The 27299-nt window shown below is 40.8% G+C and overlaps 1 protein-coding gene across 3 annotated transcripts in view; it reads right to left on the minus strand.

Moving 5' to 3' along the window:
• Positions 1 to 407: 407 nt before the first annotated feature.
• The window catches only part of LOC115150458 (SAP domain-containing ribonucleoprotein), a 49298-nt gene continuing 22406 nt past the window's right edge, over positions 408 to 27299 (minus strand). For all 3 annotated transcript variants that reach the window (XM_029693774.1, XM_029693773.1, XM_029693772.1), the window contains exons 10-11: positions 3049 to 3135; positions 408 to 615 (exon numbers count right to left, since the gene is read on the minus strand). In XM_029693774.1, the coding sequence (XP_029549634.1) occupies positions 574 to 615; positions 3049 to 3135 (129 nt within the window). In that variant the 3' untranslated portion in view covers positions 408 to 573. The remainder of the gene's footprint in view (positions 616 to 3048; positions 3136 to 27299) is intronic.

Raw genomic sequence — 27299 nt, forward strand, 5'->3', positions numbered from 1 at the left:
GGAGATGTCCTCACAATCTGACAGATTTGGAGCGCTTTTGCAAAGAAGAGTGGGCAAATATTGCCACATCAAGATGTGCCATGCTAATAGACTCCTACCCAAAAAGACTGAGTGCTGTAATAAAATCAAAGGGTGCTTCAACAAAGTATTAGTTTAAGGGTGTGCACACACCCTTAAACCAGGTTATTGTGAGTTTTTAATTGTAAAATTTTCCCCCTCAAAGATTTCAGTTTGTTTTTCAATTGAATTGTTCACGTTATAGGTCACATTAAAGGTGGAAAAAGTTCTGACATGATTTATCTTTGTCTCATTATTTTACATCACAAAAACCTGGCATTTTAACAGGGGTGTGTAGACTTTTTAAATCCACTGTATAGGACAAGTTTACTCAAGGGTTATTAGGACACTTGTGGGAAATTGGAAAAGATCTTTAATTTCCAAACTTTTACATACTGTAAATATTTGTTCTTACTAAACAGCATAGGTTGGTATTTTACCACTGTAAAACAAGAGTTACAAGTTTAAAAAATACAATGACATTTTAAAAAAAGTAAGAAAAATTGTCAAATTGAATCAATTATTTCCAAATCGTTCTGCGCGTTTCCTCTTCTTTGCCTGAAATGGGGGAAAAAAACTGAACATGTAAGGAACATTCTACATAAATGTTGTCATGTGTGCCAAATGTATACAGAAGAGCATATACAAAATTAATTGTAAATTGTGACTCCACAGAATCGGGATTTATATTTGAAGTATATGCATGTGTAACAACAATAAATAGATCTTTCTTAAAATTGGTGAATTATTATATGAATGATGAGTGGTGGTGAGGAAACAAACATTACGTCAGAGTATCAAGTCAGTATGAAGACTACCAGGCCTGATACCTGCAACATTAGAACTGTAAGCATCATCCTTACATACACTACCGTTCAAAAGTCGGGGGTCAAAACAAATGTCCTTGTTTTTGAAAGGAAAGCATTTTTTGTCCATTAAAATAAAATAAAATTGATCAGAAACACAGTGTAGACATTGTTAATGTTGTAAATGACTATTGTAGCTGGAAACGGCACATTTTTTATGGAATATCTACATAGGTGTACAGAGGCCCATTATCAGCAACCATCACGCCTGTGTTCCAATGGCATGTTGTGTTAGCTAATCCAAGTGTATTATTTTAAAAGGCTAATTGATCATTAGAAAACCCTTTTGCAGTTATGTTAGCACAGCTGAAAACTGTTGTTCTGATTAAAGAAGCAATAAAACTGGCCTTTAGACTAATTGAGTATCTGGAGCATCAGCATTTTTAGGTTCGATTGCAGGCTCAAAATGGCTAGAAACAAATAACTTTCTTCTGAAACGCGTCAGTCTATTCTTGTTCTAAGAAATGAAGGCTATTCCATGCGAGAAATTGCCAAGAAACTGAAGATCTCGTACAATGCTGTGTTCTACTCCCTTCACAGAACAGCGCAAACGGTCTCTAACCAGAATAGAAAGAGTGGGAGGGCCCGGTGCACAACTGAGCAAGAGGACAAGTACATTAGAGTGTCTAGTTTGAGAAACAGACGCCTCACAAGTCCTCAACTGGCAGCTTCAACAGTGAAGAAGCGACTCCGGGATGCTGGTCTTATAGGCAGAGTTGCAAAGAAAAAGCAATTTCTCAGACTCGCCAATAAAAATAAAAGATTAAGATGGGCAAAAGAACACAGACACTGGACAGAGGAACACTGTCTAGAAGGCCAGCATCTGGGAGTTGCCTCTTCACTGTTGACGTTGAGACTGGTGTTTTGCGGGTACTATTTAATGAAGCTGCCTGTTGAGGACTTGTGAGGCGTCCGTTTCTCAAACTAGACACTAATGTACTTGTCCTCTTGCTCAGTTGTGCACTGGAGCCTCCCACTCTTTCTATTCTGGTTAGAGACAGTTTGCGCTGTTCTGTGAAGGGCGTAGTACACAGCTTTGTACGAGATCTTCAGTTTCTTGGCAATTTCTCGCATGGAATAGCCTTCATTTCTCAGAACAAGAATAGACTGACGAGTTTCAGAAGAAAGTTATTTGTTGCTAGCCATTTTGAGCCTGTAATCGAACCCACAAATGCTGATGCTCCAGATCCTCAACTAGTCTAAAGAAGGCCAGTTTTATTGCTTCTTTAATCAGAACAAGTTTTCAGCTGTGCTAGCATAATTGCAAAAGAGTTTTCTTATGATCAATTAGCCTTTTAAAATTATAAACTTGTATTAGCTAACACAACATGCCATTGGAACACAGGAGTGATGGTTGCTGATAATGTGCCTCTGTACACCTATGTAGATATTCCATTAAAAAAAACTGCCGTTTCCAGCTACAATAGTCATTACAACATAACTAAGTCATCATTTGATGACTTAGTTATGCATAATAATTCATAACCATATTACATGCTAGACAACATAACAGCAGACGTAAGCAAAAATACTGGATGACTATATAGGTCATCGACACGCTCAGATATTCTCTGGAATTCATGTGTATATTCAAGGAAACATCACAATCATTCCATTTTTATTTATTTTTTTAACTATCAAGGTAAACACTTTGAACTGTTAAGGTAGACTCTAGGCTTGTATACCCCTATGAACTATGGACATTTTCCAAGAATATGGATTTTGTTTCTGTGGAAAGAAAGCCATAATTTACGCTTGTAAATGACTCACAATACACTTACCCAACAGATTTTCACATCTATTGACTCAAAATCGGTTCACAATATCAATTAAATGTTTGAGTTTGATTCTCTTTGAAACACTGGCTAAATATTGAGGTATTGCCCAATTACAGTTCCTTCAGAACTAGGCAATTCTTCGTTCTTTCTGTTCTAGAACATTCTAATAGCGACTTACAAAACATTCTAATACCCCCCTCCCCAACACACAACAACGTGAACATTCCGTTCACTTATTTTGAATGTTTCTCACAGCAGTGTTTGATCACTTGAAAGTCAGTCCGACCAGCTCTCTTTTGGCAACAACAGGTCATAGCCCAGGAACATGAAAACAAAACCTTTTGTACCTCACTGTCTTCAGCCCCAACTGCAGCAGCAGCGGTGAGAATCCCAAACCTCTCCTTCCTCTTTTTCAGTTTCTCATCAACTTCAACCTGCAACACAACATCAGACAAGGATGAGGAGACTTCCAATGGTGTTTCGAAAAAGCAACAAACAAATGGCATTACATTGAATAAGGGTGGAGAAAAATACCCCCAAATTCTTGGTGTGAATTTCTAAGATTTAAAGGCTGAAAATCTGGTGGCCTGGTGAATAATTTTAAAAGGTTATGCGAGGACACAGCAAGCTTTCCTCACACACTGCGTTCTGGCAAGAGATTGCCAACTAGAACAAACTGACAGATTCCAGGTCATTGGTCAAACCTCCAAAAACACAACCCCCGAGGTCGGCTCCATCCCAATCTCCATCCCGGAAACCAAAGTGAGGAGCAGGAGGGGCTGAGTGGGATGCCTCATACAGCTGCAACAGTGATGGACCAGATTTAGGCTATATCCAGATATTTTCCATCCTTCTCCAAAAGTGTGCACTTGCACACTCACTATCATGGATTTATGAATTTGCATATATGGAATTAAGGAAGTTCATGATCTTTGTTCTGCAACAATACTACACAGCAAATTGGCCAGTGTTACCTTGTGTTGATTTTCAGTGAACATTTCTAGTGTTGATTCAGTTGTTAAATTAACACTGTGTAAAATAACCAGTATTAAACCAAAACCACACCAATCATATTTCCTCATGCTCTATTGCAGGTAGATTTTTTGAATTGTTTGTTTCAATATCTGTTTTTGCATGTACACGGTTTGATTAATTAATGGTATGTTACTCAAATACACACATTTTCTAAACTACAGTGCATTCGGAAAGTATTCAGACCCCTTGACTGTTTCCACATTTTGTTACATTACAGCCTTATTCTAAAATGTATTCAATATTTTTTCCCCCATCAATCTACACACAATACTCCATAATGACAAAGCGAAAACAGGTTTTTAGAAATGTTTGCACCTAAGTATTCAGACCCTTTGCTTTGAGATTCGAAATTGAGCTCAGGTGCATTTTGTTTCCACAACTTGATTGGAGTCCACCTGTGGTAAATTCAATTGATTGGACATGATTTGGAAAGACATACACTGTCAACTGTGGGACCAGGTGTATGTCAGAGCAAAAACCAAGCCATGATGAGGTCAAAGGAATTGTCCGTAGAGCTCCGAGACAGGATTGTGTCGAGGCACAGATCTGAGGAAGGGTACCAAAACATTTCTGCAGCATTGAAGGTCCCCAAGAACACAGTGGATTACATCATTTTTAAATGGAAGAAGTTTGGAACCACCATGACTCTTCCTAGAACTGGCCCCAGGCCAAACTGAGCAATCGGGGGAGAAGGGCCTTGCTCAGGGAGGTGACCAAGAACCCAATTGTCACTCTGACAGAGCTCTAGAGTGCCTCTGTGGAGATGGGAGAACCTTCCAGAAGGACAACCATCTCTGCTCCACCAATCAAGCCTTTATGGTAGTGGCCAGACAGAAGCCACTCCTCAGTAAAATGCACATGACAGCCCGCTTAGAGTTTGCCAAAGGCATACCCAAGAAGACTCAAGGCTGTAATTGCTGCCAAAGGTGCTTCAACAAAGTACTGAGTAAAGGGTCTGAATACTTATGTAAATGTGATGTTTAAAAAAAATGTATACATTTGCAAACATTTCTAAACACCGGTTTTTGCTTCGCTATTAGGGGGTATTGTGTATCGATTGATGAAAAAAAATCATATTTAATCAATTTTAGAATAAGCCTGTAACGTAACAAAATGAGGAAAAACTCAAGGGGTCTGAATACTTTTCGAATGCACTGTAGTTCAATCTCTTACTTGTACTTATTGCACCAGTTACTGAAATGGTTGTTCCAGTTTAGATGGTTTAGGTAGTCTCATATCTCAGTCTTCCCAACCTGGCAGTTATTCTGAATGCAGGTTGCAGGTGAATATAACTTCAAAATGTTGGATATCCCCACCCTGGCTGGATTCCAATAGGAATTACATATCACTTGCAAGCCATCATAATGTGACTTGCAGGCCTGAAAACCATGAGTTTAAGGCCTTCCTAAATACTTGTTGTATTGCATTAAATAATACAAAATGTATTAACATGTATAGGAAATATGCAAATAAGGCTTTACACTAATCTTAAAAGTGAAAAGTATAGACACTTGACCAGTGTTAAATTTACGCAATGGCGGCAGATCCGACTTTTCTCAAACCTTTTTTTCTTCTGCATATGTGTTTATTCTCTACTTTACGCACACTCTGCTCTAGCGAATGCTGCTCATTTAATAAAGTTGGATCAAAACTGAATCAATGTCTGTAAGATCATATAATGATAGTATTCTACATAACAGAATCGAATATAATGGCATAGTATTAGGTTACTGTAAGACAAAAACACCACTGCATTTGTCTCTCACATGGCCAAAACTCAACAGCATGCACCACTCAGCAAAGTACACAGGTAGGCTATGCCAGCCTTTCTCAAACTTTTTTTGTGCAAAGGACCAGCAAGGCATGGCCTTTTTTACCGCTTTGGTAAAAAATAATTGACAATTGCATGTTTATAAACACCAATTATATTGCATTTATTTTGACTTTCACTAAATGAATGAACTTTGTATATACTTGGCTGCCTTCATGGTTTGTCTGTCTGTCTTGTACTCATGGGAAGTGTCTCTCTCTGTGCTTTCTTCGGGGGCTGTCTGTATCTGTCCTTCTGTATGGGCTGTCTTCAGAGGCTGACAGTCTAAATGACAAAACAATTTAAAAAAATTTAATTATACACAATGTAACCACAATTCAATTTTTATAAACAAATAATCTTGCATTCTTTCAATATATACACTATTTAAAAAAATATAATAGTTAAACATGTTTGACTCACCTAATCAATTTGAGATGGGTGTGCCTGTCTCTTGGACACTTGTCAAACCTCGGAGGGAAGGAGGAGAGGGATACTCTCAAAGTGTTTAACAGCCAGTCTGCTGCGATATTTTAATTTTGTTGCAGCAAGAGAGGAAAAGCTGGTCTCACATAAGTATGTGGAATAAAAAGGGATTAACGTCTTCACTCCCATCTCGCTGAGTTGCTGAACAGCCAGAATGTGGAAATGCCTATCTCATTAAAATGAGTGTGTATGCCTTGGTCACAGGACAGCTCCAATAGTTTATCCTAAAGAACAGGTGACAAGCTGAGTCTCTTCAGTGTTGGTGAACGGACTACTCATCCATCGCTTCCCGAGCGGGGATAAGATTGTGAGGGGAAGTAATCCTCGAATTTGATCAGAGTTTGGCTCAGATGTGACCCCATCAATTTACGCATGTGATCAATGTCCACATCCCCCTTGTCAGCCAGAGTTGAGAATAGGGGGGGAACATATCGAAAATGCCTCCATCCACTTGGTCTCTCCTGATGCCCAGCTTTTTTTGGAAAGTGGCAACTAAACTCAGCAAAAAAAGAAACGTCCCTTTTTCAGGACCCAGTCTTTCAAAGATAATTCGTAAAAATCCAAATAACTTCACAGATCTTCATTGTAAAGGGTTTAAACACTGTTTCCCATGCTTGTTCAATGAAGCATAAACAATTAAATGAACATGCACCTGTGGAATGGTCGTTAAGACACTAACATCTTACAGACGGTAGGCAATTAAGATCACAGTTATGAAAACTTAGGACACTAGAGGCCATTCTACTGACTCTGAATAACACCAAAAGAAAGACACCCAGGGTCCCTGCTCATCTGCATGAACGTGCCTTAGGCATGCTGCAAGGTGGCATGAGGTGCAATCCATGAGGAGGAGATGAACTGCAGTACTTAATACAGCTGGTGGCCACACCAGATACTGACTGTTACTTTTGTTCATGGACACATTATTCCATTTCTGTTAGTCACATGTCTGTGGAACTTGTTCAGTTTATGTCTCAGATGTTGAATCTGAGACATACAAATATCTACATGTTAAGTTTGCTGAAAATAAACGCAGTTGACCGTGAAAGGACGTTTCTTTTTTTGCTAAGTTTATATACAAGAAGTTGGGCTGCATTTGAAATGTCTGTCTCATCTAATTGGATTGCAAAGCAATTTGATGAGTGTGCTCGGTCTAAAACCTGTGACTCAATATCATCTGCCATATCCTGGATTCTACACATGACATTGTCATTGAAAAGTGGTATTTCACTGATCTTTGTAGCAGCAATTGGGCCCAAAATCTCTCGGCAAGCATCCACGACTGAGGGAATGACCAACTTTTCAACTATAGCGAAGGAAGCCTGGCACTTGGAAATTTTATGAGAGAGTAAGTATGAAGCCTTCAGTAAACTCTCGTTGTCTGTGAAAATATTGTACAGCATTTTTGATTGGTTGGTCAGCTCACCTCGTTCGTTTAACCTTGAGATGTGGATGCTTTGTTTCTAAATGTCTGCACATTTGATGGCTTCATAGCATGTTGCGGAGGCAAGTCTGACATCACAGACTGGTGTTGGCAGGCAGCTGTTATTTGAAACAAATCCAAACTTGATGTAGCATGGAGCGTACTATCAAGTGAATGGATGATACTTTCTTGCCTCAGTGGACCTAAAAAATTTACCTTCTTTTACATTAAAATACTAATCTAGTTGCTTTTGTTTAGAGCAGGCCATGGTTAACTAAAAGGGAGAGCAAGAGCGTGCAGGCTGCACAGCAGGGTTAGCTTGTGTGTGTGTGTTTGGTGTGCTATACTTCGTCATGGCAACACAATTTGTTTACTGCAGCATGCATAGTTAAGTAGGCCTAGGGCAAGAATTTAGTCAAGACAAATATTCCAGGGACTGACAAGCATTCCTCCACGGACTGGCGCCGGTCCACGGACCAGGGTTTGAGAAGGGCTATGCTACATCTTGTTAACGTCATCTGCTCTGAAATTCACTCACTATACATCATTCAAAACAACACTGTAGACTAGTTCGAAACACTGTATAACTCAAGATCTAAATGCATGTCCCCATGAAACTGATTGAGATCAAATGGTTGATATGCAGATGCTGCATGGACGGTTCACCAGTAAAACTTGAATTATCATTCACAAATCGACAGTGAGAAATGTGAAAGGAGACCACAAAAATGTGTGTGTAAAGTAGAGGTAAAGAAACATGTGCAGAATGTGACCCGCATATAAAAGAAAGTCTGGAAAAAGTTGGAGCCACAGCCTTAAATTTAACACTGTCTGTTGATTTAACACTGGAGAATTTGCTGCGTAGCTTAAAAGACCAACAAAGAAGGTGAATAATTGCTTTTGAAGACGGATATGAAGGAGGTTGCACTACCACCAGAATTGTTGAAATAAGAAAATTAAGATGGTCAAAGTTCCATCATTTTCTGAAGTTTACATTTGTGGCCGATGGCCATAGGCTACATATACTGCTTTGCTTAATTCAACTGCATGTCATTGCAATTACAATTCTGTGCACTGTGGTTTCAAGTGAAGATTACAAGGCAAAGATTAGAAGCAGAAATATATAAAAGTAACATTTTGGTGCCGAAACCCAGACTAAAGAGTATGGCACCCAGATGCCAATTTTATCTCTACAGAGCCAAATATACTGACAATTTAAGTTGCCACTTGATTTACCATTCAAGTTATGTCCAAAAGAGTGGGATTACACATGCAATTCTCAAATCAGGATTGTGGATGTACAGCCACACACAATTATTCATAGATAGTTTATTTCATCTTTACCATAGATTGGAGAATAAAAAAATGAATCTTTGCTTGCACATTGACTTTTCCTTTCCAGTTACTTGACACAACATTCTCACAAAATACTACTAAAGAACACAATCATGGACTGAGAGGATGTGTTTGTCACAAAATATTGAGTAGAGGGAAGGGGTTGGTTTATGAAAAGGGTTGTGCATTTCTTTAAGGCCTGCAGTCAGTGAAAGGCTCTGTGGGGTCTCCATAGTTCACATGGCAAACTCTCAAAAACTGTGCGAGGGGGGTGTTGTCCTCCTGCCCCTGTCATGCCTTAAGCAGAGGCCAGTGTTGACACAGTGCTGGCCAATCTAATTTTGATTGTCAGGAGCAGGGAACGGCAATCCCCCCCTTCACCCCCTTGAGATCATCAAGTTCATTTCTCTGGCTGCAGTGTTATTTTTTTGTGCCCCCCCCAAGGCCTCTCTATCCTCCCTCTCTCTCTCTATTCACAAAGCCATTCTAGAACAGCTTGAATTAGTGACAGTTATTATTCAGACTAATGAGTAAAAACTCAGAGGCTACAACAGTTTAGCTAAATGCAAAGAAGTGGAGGGAAAAGGAAAGGAATCGGTCAGAGTCAAGATGACGGGTATAATACTTCATTCAACTCTTTTAGTATAAAGTAACTTTATCCACAAATAACAACCAAGCCCACAGAAACACTAAAATACCAGTTCAGACATCACTATTTATGATTAATAGAAACTGACAGAGTTGACGATCATCTCTGTAGTTCCCTTTGTGAGAGACAGGGATGACATCAAATTCTGAGTGAGATGAAATTTTGACATGTCAAGGAGCCTTCATTGTTTTCCCAGATCTGTATGGCCAGAGAGGACAGATGGCCCTCTATACAAAAGTGTGTGCGTACATTTGAGTGTGTGTGGTTCCATACACTTTGTGGGGGAAAAGGGTATTATCATTCCAGATTCAAATGCACATAGAGCTGAGTCTGGCCAAGCACTCTTCTCTTTAAAAATCCCATGTAAATGATGGTCCTTCAGATGAGTAGACAAATGCCTTGTCAACAGTGCCTTCAGAAATAATTCATACCCCTTGATTTATTCCACATTTTGGGTTACAGCCTGAATTCAAAATGGATTAAATAGATTTTTTTTCTCGCCCATCTACACACAATACCCCATAACGACAAAGTCAAAACATGTTTAGAAATGCAGAAATCACAAGTATTCACACCCCTTTGCTATGACACTCCAAATTGAGCTCAGGTGCATCCAATTTCCTTTGATCATCCTTGAGATGTCACTACAAATTGATTGGAGTCCACCTGTGGCCAATTCAATTGTTTGGACATGATTTAAAAAGAAACACTTGTCTATATAAAAGGTTCCACAGTTGACAATGCACGTCAGAGCAGAAATTATACCAAGGAATTGTCCATAGACCTCTAGGATAGAAATGTGATGAGGCATATATCTGGGAAAAGATATAAAACAATTTCTAGTGTTCAAAGTTTCCAAGAGCAAAGTGGTTTCCATCATTGGGAAATGGAAAACATGGAACAACCCAGACTCTCCCTAGAGCTGGCCAAAGCCGGGGATACAGTGCATTCGGAAAGTATTCAGACCCCTTGAATTTTTCCACATTGCGTTACATTACAGCCTTGTTAGAAAATTGATTAAATAGTTCCCCCCCCCCTCAATCTACACACAATACCCATAATGACAAAGCAAAAACAGGTTTAGAATTTTTTGCAAATGTATAAAAAGAAACAGAATTTACATTTACATAAGTTTTCAGACCCTTTACTCAGTACTTTGTTGAAGCACCTTTTGCAGTGATTACAGCCTTGAGTCTTTTTGGGTACAACTCTACAACTTCGGCACAACTGTATATGGGGAGTTTCTCCCATTCTTCTCTGCAGATCCTCTCAAGCTCTGTCAGGTTGGATGGGGAGCGTCGCTGCACAGCTATTTTCAGGTCTCTCCAGAGATGTTATATCGGGTTCAAGTCCGGGCTCAGGCTGGGCCACTCAAGATCATTGAGACTTGTCCCGAAAACACTCTTGCATTGTCTAGGCTGTGCGCTTAGGGTCATTGTCCTGTTGGAAGGTGAACCTGAGGTCCTGAGCGCAATGGAGCATGTTTTCATCAAAGATCTCTCTGTACTTTGTTCCGTTCATCTTTTTCTTGATCCTGACTAGTCTCCAATGTCCCTGCCACTGAAAAACATCCCCACAGCATGATGCTGCCACCACCATGCTCACCGTAGGGATGGTGCCAGGTTTCCTCCAGACGTGAAGCTTGGCATTCAGGCCAAAGAGTTCAATCTTGGTTTCATCAGACCAGAGAATATTGATTCTTATGGTCTTAGAGTCCTTTGGCAAACTCCAAGCGGGCTGTCGTGCCTTTTACTGAAGGGTGGCTTCCATCTGGCCACTCTACCATAAAAGGCCTGATGGGTAGAGTGCTGCAGAGATGGTTGTCCTCGTGGAAAGTTCTCCCATCTCCACCGAGGAACTCTGCAGAGTGACCATCAGGTTCTTGGTCACCTCACTGACCAAGGCCCTTCTCCACCGATTGCTCAGTTTTGCTGGGAGGCCAGCTCTAGCAACAGTCTTGGTGATTCCAAACTTCTTCCATTTAAGAATGATGAAGGCCACTGTGTTCTCGAGGACCGTCAATGCTGCAGAAATGTTTTGCTACCCTTCCCCAGATCTGTGCCTCGACCTAATCCCGTCTCAAAGCTCTATGGACAATTCCTTCAACCTCATACCTTGGTTTTTGCTCTGACATGCACTCAACTGTGGGGCCTTATATAGACAGGCGTGTTAATTTTCAAAATCATGTCCAAACAATTGAATTGGCAACCAGTGGACTCCAATCAAGTTGTAGTGACATCTCAAGGATGATCAAAGGAAATTGGATGCACTTTAGCTTAATTTAGAGTGTCATAGCAAAGGGGTGTGAATACTTATATAAATTAGATTTATGTATTTCATTTTCAAAAATGTGCAACCTTTTTCACATTGTCATTATGGGGTATTCAGGGTTCGTACAGACCGTGGCAAGTAAAATTCATGATCTTAAGTACTTTTTAAAGCACTAGTATTTACTTTCAAGGAGCATCAATTTGTAATAGTTCCTATTACACTATTGTTTCTAGTCGCCACCAGAAGGCAGTATACTGCCACATCCGCATGAAAAAACCTAACTTACTATTTATCACTACCTTACAAGTTCTACTCAATAATACGTGTTTCACTACTTATTTACTACATAAGAGTGGTAAGTCAGTACTGATGATGTTGACTTATTTTCTTATATGAACTGTAACTCAGTAAAATGTTTATTTTTGTTCGGTGTACTTGATATTTAAATTGTCTTTATATTTCACAAAATGTTAGGCCCGACATAATGACATGAAAGCACCTTAGTTGACTCTAAAATATTGTATTCTATACCCATTTGAAGATTAATAACTTGTTTATGTGTTTGATACGATTAAAGATTCTCTCAGGGGACTCTATTTAAATTTTAGGCGACCCAACATGGGTCCTGGACCCCAAGTTTGGGAACCACTGTACTAGTAACCTCTCTCCCTGCTTGCTTCAATGCTTCCTCTCTCTGTCTATCTCCTTTGCTTCCTTCATTGCAGCCTGACTCACCACTGTCTGTCTCACTACTCTCTGTAAAGAAGAGGTATTTTATTATGCCCATCTTTTGATTATAGCTAGCTTAATTTCAGTCAACTGCTCCTGCTTAGGTCAGGCTCAGTTCAATGTTAGCTATAACTAGCTGGCTAGAAGGATGAAAATAGCTACCTGGCTAATAGCCAGAGCCCTTGAGCTACCAAGCTAGCTAGACACCTGAAATATCAGCGACTATTTACCAGTTGTACACTGATTCTCTGAAAGTCAGGAGGTTTTTATTTTGCGGGGGGGGGGGGGGGGGGTCTGTTGTCAAGGGATGTTTACAAAATTCCCACTGTCAGCAGCGTCTCTCTGCCACTTTAGGTCTTGGCTGAGGTAGTTTGTTTCACCTCTCGGCCTATGTCGTGGGCAGATTTTCCCGTTGGACAGAGTGGCGAATGAATGCGCTGCTAACAAGGCAAATCCTGGGGAGCAGGTGAACATTGAACATACATTAATCACTCATGATTCCACTCGTTCGCTGAGGAAAACGCGATTAAAACTCAGATCAAGAAGCCTTCTGAGCGTTGATCAACACTGGGAACGCAATAAGTGGGTAAACAATAATTAACAAAATAAAAAAGGTGAGTAAACGGCGTTTACCCTCCACTACATCCCTGTTTGGGTCTGGCAAAACCCATTCATAAACATAAATATCCTGCCAGGCAGGATTAAATCTACATTTCCCCTGCATTTTAGCCATCAATGTGACGTTTGGTGGCGCCTAATCAGTCAGTTCTGTAGCTGCCTGGCTGAGTGCCCGTGTGGGTAAAATGAGCGAGCTCGCCTGGCAACCAAAGGAAATAAAACTCAGTAGTCTGCCTGGAAATTAATTTGCAAGACCAATAAATTGTTCTAATAAATAATTTCCTCATTTTCTTTTACCCTAAGTACTTTTCAAGAACCAACTTGAGCAAATGTCTGATTTAAGGTATTCCAGTACTTGAATTTCAGAGTGCCAAATTCAAGTACTTTAAGCACCTTGTGTGAACCCTGGGTATTGTGTTTGGATGGGAGAGAAAATAAATATATTTAATCCATTTTGAATTCGGGCTGTAACAACAAAATGTGGAATAAGCCAAGGGTTATGAATACCTTCTGAAGGCAATGTACGTGCAGATACATGCACCACATCATTGCCATTGCTCTGCTGTGTGCGTGCATCTTGCTAGCTGTCACTCAAATGGCAAGGGGCTGAAGCTCATTGGCTAGAACTCGAATTGCTAGGGGGCTGGCACACGTTGGGGAAAACTGTATTGGGACAGCTTCTAGAAAAACATTTGCTTTCAGACTAGGGATTTCATGGCTAATTGAGGCATGACAGTAATTCTGCTCATAGATTATGCATATGAACTACACATTGACACTTCTAGCCCAAAGCAGGAGGTTTAAAAAAATACTTAGTCTCAAGTTCAGACTTGTGATTTTATGCTCACTAATGATTTTAAGTTCAAAGAAAGATTTTGAAACGTGTATATGTCGTCAGAATTAGTCAAATATAGTTGCTTCTAGATAAGGGTAGATATGGTTTGTATGACTTAACTATCCACATTCAGGAGTATGAGGATAACTGTGAGAACTAAATAGTCCTAGGTAATTAGGTATGCTTTGAACAAGGTAACCATAAATGGAAAAGACGCATAGAACATTGCTATTTAGCTATCATTAGAAGGAAATGTTCTAACCTTCTGTATAAAAACAATATTGTTATCCTTTAATCAACGTAAGCTCAGTGTTGGGACAGTGACAATCGTTTTGTTTTTGCACTGTACTCCAGCACTTTGGATTGAAATGGATTTTAACATGATTACAGACCATTCTGAATAATAATGAGGGAGAAAGTTACAGAAATACACATCATACCCCCAAGACATGCTAACTTCTCACCATTACAATAACAGGGGAGGTTAGCATTTTGGGGTATGATTTTTGAGTGTACCTTTCTCACTCATAATTATTCACAATTCATTCAGGATTACCCGTAATCATGGTAGCGTCCACATTAATGTAGGTGTTTAGAAACATTGTATTCTTATTTACAACTTTTTACTACTTCAATACACAAGTGAATGTCCCAATAATTTGGTCCCCTAAAATGGGGGGACTATTTACAAAAAGTCCTCTAATTACCATCAAATTAAATCTGACAGTCTGCAATTTAACCTCCGTCATTTATAATTTAAAAAGGGCCAAAAAAAAGTTGCAAAAAATTGTCACTGTCCCAATACTCACTGTAGATTAGGCTGTATAATATACAGTATCTGTAAATCTAACAAATTTCATGGATATCTAAAGAAAAACTAAAACTATTCAATTTAGTTCAGTCTAATTAAGTGTGAGAAGCAATAACAGCTGAAAGTTTACCCAAAAAAAGCATGTTCCTATGTAAGATGGACTTCGCAGAGAAAATAGGAATGATACACCATTACCCACAAATCATTCAGGGGGAGGAGCTATAAAAAATGAAGACATACAAACGTGAAAATGTGCTCAGCCCTTTCCACCCCCATTCCTAAAACCGCCAAGGCCTCTCTACAAGCGCCGTCGCAAAGAACAGTTTTGACTTGACCTGAAAGCACAACTGCAGATTGTCAAAGCTAATCTTGACAGTACAGAGAACAAATCCTACCCCAAAGACCAAAGGTGAAAGCTCAATGATATTCTGACAGGGAGGGAGGGGGTCACTGAAAAACAGACCAGCACACATAAAAAACAATACTACAAAACATGACACATTATGGAAAACAGTTGTGAAACTAGCTACCTTATATATTAAAACATATACATATTTCAAATAAATAAAAAGGTAGGGACAGGGTGAAAATATAACAATGGGGCAGGGTGGCGTGGGAGGTGCGTGATTTGCAAGCTGTCAGCTGATTACCCTACCGATGAAGAGCAGTGGGCCCCATTCTCTGTCCAGTGCCTCATGTCCCTCCCATCGCCACCCCAACACTCCCATTACCCCATCGGAAGAGGTCTGTTGCGTTGTGGCCTCACTAAATCAACATTGTTCAAATGAGAGAACACTTGACCCCAAGCAGCCTCGGCCCCTCACGTGGGTGTCAGTGCCATAATGGGCGGCACATTTTGATTCGTGGGAAAGCCTGGGTCATGTCAGGCCAAAATTACCTCAATCAAAACGCCAGCATCGAGACATTTGTCAAACTCACCTCAGCCTCCCCCACCCAAACACGCCTCCCTCCAACACCACTCCAGTCACACATCCATCTTGGAAAATAACAAAGACAAATGCCGTGTCCAGCTAGGCTACCCCTCCGGCCTAAAACATAGGCGCACACTTAAACCTGCCACAAACCAGCTTGACCACTCCCCAAAAAGGCCCCATCTCTTATCAGGGGAGTGGATCTCTAAATCTGGGAGAAAACATTTGGCACCAGTTTTCTGATAGCACACCCCCTAACCTGTGCTCTGTGTCCCTCAGGTGTTAGGGGGCCTAGCCTCTGACCCACTGACCTATAACACTCCCGATGTGAGTAGGTCCACAGAGCAACGTCAAACAACACTTATCAGCCCCAGGAATGGTGCTAACATCAAGTAGTGTGGGACAGTCTGGCGGCTAAAGGCTGAGGCAATATTTGCTGCCAAGTTCTATAAAACTAAGGCCATGAAAGGTGTACTTGTTAGTCACCCATACGCAATCTCACTATATTCATATTTTTATAGAGTACTGAAATATTTTGAAAAATGTAAAACGGTGCAATCGTGTTATGTTTGACCTGGCAGATAATCTTACTAATATTCATTGTTTGCACATTTTCAACTACATAATAACCAACTAATCAATTTGGCATTCAACCATCTTGCTGCTCAACTATGAGCTTAGTGAGTGTACTCTGCAGTGACCACTAGGGAGCGAGCCATCATCAGCTTGGAGACCTGTACTAGCATTAGCATCAGTCCGTAAATTACTATTCACGACAACAGAGTGGCCCAGGGTTCTACACTAAACTTTTCAGTTGGTGGCACCAGCACGATTTGGTCGCACCAATTTAAAAAAAATAATTGCTAATGACCTGACCTGTGTCCCATAATGTGCCTGCATTCCATACAGAACCATGCTAATAATGACTAGCCATCTTTTAAATGAGCATGCCCTTGTGTTTGTACATTGATTTGGATAGATGTACTGTAACAGCAAAAAAGATATATTTATTGCAGATTTCAAAGTGACATGTTTTTTTACCTCCAGGGATACGCCAAATAAAAGTGATTCTCATTTAAAATAAATATTGTTTTTGAAAAAAAAAAATATATATCACATTTTCAAACAGTCCATTTATATTTTCCAACGGGGCACATTTGGGTGAGGTTTTTTTAACGCCTGAGTAGCCTCGTTTCACTGCCAAAAATAAAATTAAACCATCTAGTGTTCAGCGAAATAACAATGTCAAATACAGGTAGCCTAGTCAAATAATTAACATCCAATCACATTAACCGTTGCTCACTCGCGGGAATTCCACTAACGGTCCGTATGTAGCCATACGTAGCTGCTGCTCTTTCCATTTGCTCGAAAATTTATAAAATGGTTAAAAAAAGGCCCGCGTCCATAGACACATACCAGCTCTACTGGTAGTACTGCTACTACCAGCGATACTACACCTGCACCTGTCGGCGACACAAGTTGTTCTTGTTCCACGAGCACATCCAATGCTAGCATCAGTAATTCTACATTTGTTGTTAGCCCAGCTAACATGGACACTGACAGTTGTGAATCTGATGCAGCCGAAGAGCTACTGCCCCCTTACCCGGGAAAGCACTGAACAACAGACAGAGACGTTGGACCATCAAAGAGGCGCAAATATGATGAGAACTACATTGATTTGGGGTTCACTTATATTGGGAGTAGCGCCTTTCCTCGCCCACATTATGTTATATGTGCACAAGTACTATCTCACAACTCAATGAAACCTTCACTCTTGTGCAGACATTTAGAAACAAAACATGCCAATTTGAAAAATAGGCCACAGGAGCTTTTATTGCGAGAATTAAGACGTCTTTCAAGTAGTAAGACATGTATAAAAGCAACAGATACCATAAGAAGGGGCTAGAAGCGTCTTATATGGTGAGCTACCGAGTGGCTAGGACAGGCAAGCCCCATACTATTGTGGAGGACTTAATTCTTCCTGCTGCCGCGGATATGGCTGGGACAATGCTGGGGGAAAAGGCCAAAAAGACTATACAGACAATGTCTTCATCAAACAACACTGTTTCACGACACATCAGTGACATGGCAGGAGATGTTCTGAAACAATTACTGCTTCGCACACAAGCCAAATAATTCTATGCATTACAGCTGGATGAGTCAGACATGGCGGGCCTGGCACATGTCCGTTACGTTTATGGGGGGGTCAATTAAGGAAGATATCCTCTTCTGCAAACCAGGACAACAGGAGAGGATATTTTTAAAGTACTAGACAGCTTTGTGACATCAAATGGACTTTGGTGGTCAAGATGTGTTGGTATCTGTACTGATGGCACAAAAGCCATGACAGGGAGACATAGTGGAGTGGTAACACGCGTGCAGGCAGTTGCTCCTAATGCCACTCGGGTACACTGCAGCATCCACCGAGAGGCTCTTGCTGCCAAGGGAATGCCTGACAGCTTGAAAGACGTTTTGGACACTACAGTGAAAATTGTTAACTTTGTTAAAGCAAGGCCCCTGAACTATCGTGTATTTTCTGCACTATGCAATGATATGGGCAGCGACCATGTAACGCTTTTACAACATACAGAAGTGCGCTGGTTATCAAGGGGCAAAGTATTGACACGTTTTTTTTTAATTGAGAGATGAGCTTAAAGTTTTCTTTACTGACCATAAGTTTCACTTGTCTGACCGCTTGCATGATGACGAGTTTCTCACACGACTGGCCTATCTGGGTGATGTTTTTTCTTGCCTGAATGATCTGAATCTAGGATTACAAGGACTCTCCGTAACTACATTCAATGTGCAGGATAAAATTGAGGCTATGATTAAGAAGTTGGAGCTCTTCTCTGTCTGCATTAACAAGGACAACACACAGGTCTTTACATTATTGTATGATTTTCTGTGAGCAAATGAAGAAGTTTACGGACAATGTCATATGTGATATAGCGAAGCACCTGAGTGAGTTGGGTGCACAATTACGCAGGTACTTTCCCGAAACGGATGACACAAACAACTGGATTCGTTATCCCTTTCATGCCCTGCCTCCAGTCCACTTACCGGTATCTGAACAACAGAGCCTCATTGAAATTGCAACAAGTGGTTCTGTGAAAATGTAATTTAAATCAGAAGCCACCGCCAGATTTCTGGATTGGGCTGCGCTCAAAGTATCCTGCCAAGGCAAATCGCGCTGTTAAGACACTGATGCCCTTTGCAACCACGTACCTATGTGAGAGAGTAGATTCTCGGCCCTCACTAGCATGAAAACTAAATACAGGCACAGACTGTGTGTGGAAAATGATTTAGGACAGACTATCTCCAATACAACCCAACATTGCAGAGTTATGTGCATCCTTTCAAGCACACCATTCTCATTAACCTGTGGTGAGTTATTTGTTCATTGAAAATTGTGAATAAGGTTTTATATATATATATATATATATAACTATAACATGGTTAAATAAAGAGCAAAATTATTTATTATTATTTGTGCCCTGGTCCTATAAGAGCTCTTTGTCACTTCCCACGAGCTGGGTTGTTACAAAAATTCACTCATTCTTGAGTAATAAATGTATCGTATAGTGTGTGTGTGGAAAAAAACTACATTTGAGAGTGCGCTGATCCTGGTGCTAGAGGGGGTACGCAGCTGGAGGTTGAATGTTTGAAGGGGAACAGGACTATAAAACGTTTGGGAACCACTGCTCTAGAGGGTAGAATTTGAAAAATGATACCAAAACAATACCACAAAATAAAAAGCAGTGAGTAGGACTGTGATTTCCTGCAGTTATGTTTTCACTGTCAAAATAATATCAAACTTTCCTTTTTTTAAATATATAAAAACAACCAAATTTGATGTTCTAAGTCCACAGCAGTGCTTAAGCAACATCAGGGGACCATTTCCTAGGCCTGGAAAAATTTGAAATGTATATTTTGGGATGCAAAATGCTGAGGGCCCAAAAAGATTACTTTTTTTTTTACACTGAAACACGCAAAAAAAATCCCTGCCAGGGGGAAATGCAGGTTAACTAATTAAACAACAAAAGAACATAATCTACATGATCAGGCTGTGTGTGTAAAATAAGTGGTTAATGTGAACCTAACTCACAGATAAAAATGTAAAGAAAACAATCCAATGTTATTTGTTGCCTAGACTTTACTGCAAATGACACGCAAGTCTTGAAAGAAAAAAATACACTGATATTGCAGTTAGCCATGATAGCCTTTATAATAGAACGCTTGTGACCACACATAAATATTGTACTTGGGTGAAAAAACATCTTAAAGTAGAAATAAAATGAAACAGGCATTCTATTTTTGCTTTATTATAGTGGTCACTATAGTAGACGTCGATCAAAAGCACAATTCTACATGTGTGCAAAAATAACGTTCACCGAGTAAAATAAATGTAAAAATCCCCCCTCACTCACGTGTTACTCTCAAATTCAACAACAAAAACAATATATTTGGCCTACACTGCACATTATTATAGCATGATACCCTTTGTTGGCATAATTGAGCTGTTTTAGGCAGAGTACACCTGGCATACCCCTTTCTTTCCCCCTTAATTGAAAACGAGGGAAAGTGTGTGGTGTTCCTTTCAACTCTATAGTGGGTTCCAGCTTAAACCAGGCCCAGCTCCACTTGATCCCTGAATCCACTTGTTTAACAAGCAACGCCTCATTTTCACCTAATTCTCTCATTCTGAAAATTAACCACATACTGTAAAAGGAAAACATTAGTTCACAGATGGTACTCTAGTTAACGAACTAAGTTAACTTAATATTTCACACAAATTGCCAGGGTCCAGTAAGCAACTAACGCGTTATAACTTTAGGAAAGGCAAGGAGTCGTATGCCAGTTAAAACTATAGCGAATGGTTAGGTTACTAACGTTTAGCTCATTGATGTTGTAGCTGTCTGGCGTTATTAGCCAGCTAATTTTCACACCATAAACTCAATTACATGATCAGTTAAGTTGACTACTGTTGCTCAACATTTCTCTGGCTAGCTAAGAATTCGATCCAGCTACTGTAGCAAGATACTTTACAATGCTTGTTCCACCACACTTTCTCCCTCACCTCAAACTTTCCAAATGCCAGTTTGTTAGGTTACAGATCATGAAGTACGCTTCATCACCTTCTCGCCTACCTCTTCGTTATCGTTCAGGGGACGCGCTGCTCTAACTAGCACATTTTGTCTCTTCTCTCTTCAGTCGCGTGCTGCATTCTGTTAAGTGAACGATTGGCTGAGCCTTGGATACAGACAGTATTGCGCATCACTCATTCGCTTACAGCCAGTAGCGATCCAAAGCCCCCAGCCCAAACTTCTCTTATCGGATCTACACAAATCACGTAGGTCACCGATTTTGGATTCAAAATGGCAAATTTCGCCAGAAGGTGACTAGTTTGCATCCCCGATGTTCTTTTGTGTGCACCAACCAGCCAGACAGTTGTTTGGATAGTGGTGTTTCTGTAGCGCACTTCTGATGGAGTTTTCAAAACAATGGCCCCTGGATTGATGCAAATAGTCATGATTCTGCCAGGTAGGCATAGGCTACTTTGTACACAGAATAAAAATAAATTCAACAGGTCAAGTGTTGGTCCCATGTTTCATGAGATTAAATAAAAGATCCCATAAATGTTCCATACGCACAAAAAGCGTATTTCTCTCATTCTATGCACAAATTTGTTTGCATCACTGTTTGTGAGCATTTCTTATTTGCCCAGATAATCCATCCCCCTGACTGGTGTGGCATATCAAGAAGCTAATTAAAAAGCATGATCATTACACAGGTGTACCTTGTGCTGGGGACAATTAATGGCCACTAAAATGTGCAGTTGTCACACAACACAATGCCACAGATGTCTCAAGTTGAGGGAGCATGCAATTGGCATGCTGACTGAAGAAAATTTAATGTTCATGTCTCTACCATAAGCCACCTCCAACATCATTTTTGAGAATTTGTCAGTACTTCCAATCGGCCTCACAACCGCAGACTAAGTGTATGGCGTCATGTGGGCGAGCGGTTTGCTAATGTCAACATCGTAAACAGTGTACCCCATGGTGGGGTTATGGTATGGGAAAGCATAAGCTATGGAAAACGAACACAACTGCATTTAATCGATGGCAATTTGAATGCACAGGGATACAGTGACGAGATCCTGAGGCACATTTTTTTTTTTAAGGTAGCTTTGACCAATAGATGCATATCTGTATTCCTAGTCATGTGAAATCCATAGACGAGGGCCTAATTCTTTAATTTCAATTGACCGATTTCCTTATATGAACTGTAACTCAGTAAAATCTTTGACGTTGTTGCGCATATATTTTTGTTCAGTATAGTTTCATTTTAATTGCCATCTACCTGACGGCTACACAAAGTGGTAGACATAGGCCCTACTCGCATCGCAAGGCTCGACCTACAGGTACATTTGCCAGTGACACACTGGGCCAGTACCAACTAAAAAGCCACTGTCCCGAATGAAAATAATTCTGGCCCACATTAAGATCTAACAGGAACGCGAATGATGTGTACAAAATTTAATTAATTTGTGGGTTGAGCAAGTTGACTACACAGGGATCATACAGACATTGGGACTTATTCAGGCACTTAAATTGTAATTTATGGACCTACATTTTATATTTAATTGTTGTAATTACCTATCAAAAGAAAACTTCCCCCAAAATGCATGCATCACCACTAAGAATAATGCATTTTGCAATAGGCCTACCCAATGGTACGTATTATGCATTGACAGTCACAATATTTTTACATTCTAAAATACTCTGTCAGAATAATGTGTGCAATGTCTGACTAAATAGACAGCATGCTCCCAAAACAAACACTAATGAATTGTCCATGTGGTAGCTAGTCAGTCTTGCCATTTGAGATGGAGTTATTGAGGGGTTACTGTATTATGTTTTAAAATCGAGAAAGCGAACAAATATCGTGTCCCTTTGTATGGGAAACCAAGTTCAAGCCAACATTCGTTTTCTCGCACATGGTTTTACCGCAACACACTTCAATCGAAACGGCGGGAAAGCAGCAACATCCATCATAAAAACGGATCCGAAATTAAATCACAGAATAATTATATTGGAGTAGTAGACGTTCTAAATTGGCTATCATAACCACTGACATTTCAAGGACCAAATAGCCTAGAGGAAATGTCTGATTTTCAAGGTAGGCTATTCCATGATGACTGTATTGCGCATCGCTAATATTCAACCAAGACGTTGAACGCTTTAAATACCTGGTTTGAATACCTATTCTTGCCTTAGCATTTACTGGTAGATATAACTTACATCTTTCCTACTGCTTTCTTCCACGCAACAACCAGCTGTTTGAGAGCTGCGCGCTCCCTCTGCCCGAGAGATTATCTATATGCGTGCGATAACTAATCAACATAAAAACAGCTTCGGGAATCCATCCATCCATCCATCATTTTTTATCAATTATAAAGGCCAGATAAAACATTTTTTTTCTCAATGGCCCAATTGGGCCACTGACGGGGATGATCGACGCCCCGGAGGGTTTTCAAAACCTCCCCTGCATTCCCATGCCATTGTTGCCTCTTCAGAAAGTTTGTTTATTTTAGGTCAATTGCACATTAGTTGGAATAAATCATGATTAAAAAAATGCAAATTATGAACCAAAAACTAACGTGACCCGGTTAAAATAAAATTTAAAAAAATCTGTCACCCTTGCAACCAATTAAAAATGCCAAGTAAGTCGCAAATGGTATGTTTTGGGAGCAGTGTCGAACCCTGCTGTTCTGAATGCAACAAGAGTGGAGCACTAAGAATTAATAAACAATTGATGCAATTTGTTGTAACCTCAGAGAGCAAATGAATGAAAACACCCTCAGATAAAACATTCTGCCAGTACTAGTATTCCAGTTGCCAAGCCATGACATAAAAACCTCTAATTGAAAAGTAAACCATTGTTCCTTCACAGATCTTTACCTTTTCAATTGTTCCTTTTCGCTCTCCAGCTAATCCACCTCTACCTTCTCACTTCCCTCCCTAACACCAGCTGCTTTCCTAATTAGACATTTAAACAATTGCGTTAGTCCATGCAGGCCTCCCCAGATACTGCCAGGTCCACGGGAGGGTCACCAGCCCCCCGGCCCTGCCCCCGGGGGCACCCTCATTAGAGCCGCTCCCCTTCTCTCCTGGTCGCTCCGCACCAGGCCTAGGTGGAGTAATGAGGCTTTTGTCGTAAACAAGTCCGCAAGGAAATTAGATTTGGATATGAAAAGGTAGTGGGGGTGAGGGATCACTGGTAACTAAAGCTCCCCTGGCCCTAACCATGCATAGCTCAGTGACTAGGCTTCTTTGAGCAATTACATAATGCTGGAGAACATCCTACTGTACCGTGGCGTGCAGGGGGAGAGGGAAAGAAGGGCAGGGATGGGTTGGTTCATCATTCAGGAGCAGGGATTTGCATTGCTAATTATTTGATTTGCTCATTATTTACTTTAGTAATAATGAGTTTCCTCAAACAGATTTAACACTACAATCACCATCCGTTAACACTAAATCACAGGAACATCATTACCAGAAGGCTATCATTAGACTTCTACTTTGCTTAAAAAGACAAACTTTCAAATTGGTACAAATTGTTATACAGACGTAAAACAGTGAATGTAATGTAACAAGACAGAGGTGGGGCCTTTTCATCGTAAACAACAGTAAAAACAATAAGGGTGCTGAGAGAGACCATTTAATAGATCATTCAATACCAACAGCAGATGCAATTGAGTAATGGTGTATGAAGGCCTTACCAAACTTAAAAGGGTTACCCAACTGAAACAAGAATAAACAAACCCTGTTAAAAAAGGCTCCTCATGTCCCTGCGTAACTGCAAAGTGGGTTAGCTGACAGAGAACCGCTACAATGACATACAAAGAGGGTGTACTGGGAAGAGGGATACATGGAAAGACATAGAAAGGAACGAGAGGGAGGGTTTGATAGAGAGCAGAGTGTGTGTGTGTGTGTGTGTGTGTTGTGTAAGCACCAGAAGGTTTTGCTCACAGCAGGCCAGAGTGAAAGCCACTGACCCAGCCTGAGGGTCAGGTCCTAGGGTTAGGAACCCATGGGTACTCCCTCCCAACCTTGTAAATCCCATGTGCACTTCTCACAGGGCTCAGGCTTTTCTACAACAAGGCACCAGGACTTGTTTGCCTTAACCCATAAAAAAATAACTAAAATTCAATACGTAAAAAAAAATGTCAGTGGGAGGCCTTCATATAAGCTTACTGATACATAGAAAAGATATAGCCTATGGCTCTATGATCATATAAATAGTAGATTGACAAATCTAATTAAAAGAGATTGGAATTGCTCATTTTCATTCATTTTTTAAAAATTAGAACCATAAATTGACTCATTTTCTAATGGGATCACTGACCAAGCATCTTCACTGCTCTTTCTAAAAGCATTGAATCGGAAACCTAGAGATGCGGGGGCATAAACTTGGACCACGGGAGAAATTGGGCGTGGGGGCAAGTGGTTTAGGATTGTGGGGGTGCTCTCCTAACAATGGGGGAACACAGTTAATACCCCGGCCACTCGAACGGACACAATCTGGAGGAGTGAGGCTGTGCAGGCCTCTGTGTGGAAAGAGCTCTTGATTTAGTTACACAGCTGAAACAAGAGCCTTTCACTTGCAAACAATGGACTGCTTTTCTGAGGGCTAGCGCTGGACAAGTGAGGAGCAAATTGTGTGTGTGTGTGTGTCAGTGAGTATGTGAACCCACGTCCAACACCGCCCCTCAAATAAAAACGGTGTTAAAAGAAAAGAGAAATCTACTTCTGAAGTACTTTACGAGATCGTCCATTAAACAGAGAGAGACCTAAGTGCGTAAGTCGCCATGGGAATCTTACCACGTTAGGGGGAGCTTTTCTCCCTCCGCTCTCCCCTGCTGTACTCCTGGACCAATGCAATTGTTTATTTTCGCCTATTGAGGTTTCTCCATTTATTGGCTTTTACGTTTAACCAGCTCAATTGGAGTGAGACAGCACATATTCGGAGGAAAGGAATGTAGCGTTCCGTTGACAGAACAACAAGGCAGCAATAATTTAAAAAAATAATAATAAGTTGAACTGAACGTGAGGGAAAACACCACCAATAGGGTGGTGGTTTGATTGCATCAAAATCTATTCTGAGCAGATGAGAATGGACAAGATTCTCCACTGTGACGATGAGCGTAGCAGCACATCACGTTGTTACAGAGCAAAGCTGTTTCAATAAAGCACAAAGAGTCCACAGAATAGAGCACGGAGGGAGCCCTGAAGGCAAGGCAGTTCATTCTCCCTGCTCTACTAACTACTGAACCTCAGTCCTGACAGAACAATGAGGTGTTCTGCTGCCCCTAGAGCCTGCTCCCATGTGCTACTGTTGTGGCCTTCTCTCCCCAGCCTGGCCTTGCCGCTCTGGCACAATAGCTTTGAGGTGGACGAGCAAGCTCTTCTCTCCGGGGTCCATTCTCTCCTTGAAGGGGTGGCCGGCCGACCGCAATGACAGTCCCCTTCTCTGTAACAATTACCATGGCTGCCAGGGCCTTTCTCTGTCCTGTCACTAGCCATTATCCCTGACCAGAGAAAGCCTCTCAAGGACAATCCACCAGGACGGTGGGTTCGAGCAGGGGGCATTGACAAAAATCTGATGAACCCCTCCCCTCACAGCATAGGCCTCTTAACTGGAGGGACGACGACACAAAACACAAAAGGGAGGATTCAAATGTGTCAAAGGGGTGAGGTAAGGGTTAAGTCAGGTTCATTGATTACCTTTCGTCAAGGTCAAAACAGATGATAAACAAATTGACTGCCAAACGGTGACAATGTTTTCAATAGCACGCTACACATGACTGCATACTACTAACAGCCTTAGCTTCACTTCCAACATGGCATATGCACCTGAATGCACTCATGACTCCACCATTCGCACCAAAATTACCATCTGTTTCTCTTGCCTTGTGAAGGCATAACACTAAGATTGTATTTTATAACTTAGCAAGTCGTCTTGGCAATAGAACAAGCTTTCAAACCATGCCCACCTGACCAAGATCATGATTTATAATGGACCGTTTCTGAATTGCTTTAACAGTAACTGTGATGGCGGGGATGCAGGGTAGTGTTCCAAACGAAACAAGCGTGCTTGCTCTAGCTCCTGAGTGGGCTCCCGAGTGGCGCAGCATCTCAGTGCAAGAGGCGTCCCTACAGACCCTGGTTCAAATCCAGGCTGTATCACATCCGGCCATGATTGGGAGTCTCATAGGGCGGCGCACAATTGGCCCAGCATCATCCGTCATTGCAAATAAGAAATTGTTCTTAACGGACTTGCCTAGTTAAATTTAAAAAAAATGTATAATCCTCAACGGCACAGCTAGGCGAGTTCAAGAAAGTACCTTATAGTTGAAGACTCTTCTTTGAGTCGTAAAAGAGCACTGAAATTGTTTAGGGGACCCTGCACAGTTTGGAGAGGTGTGGCCACTTGGAGACACCAGTTAGTCCTCAATCAAACCCATGTCATTTTTGTGTCTTATGTTGCACCTACCCCACATTTTCAAATTTCGTTATCAACAAAATGTGGCAAAAGTACTGTGAACTGTTGTGTACTCACCTTTTGGTCTAATAATTTTCCCATCATCTCCAAACTGTT

The sequence above is a fragment of the Salmo trutta genome, chromosome 16, assembly GCF_901001165.1.
Source record: "Salmo trutta chromosome 16, fSalTru1.1, whole genome shotgun sequence".
Lineage (NCBI taxonomy): Eukaryota > Metazoa > Chordata > Actinopteri > Salmoniformes > Salmonidae > Salmo > Salmo trutta.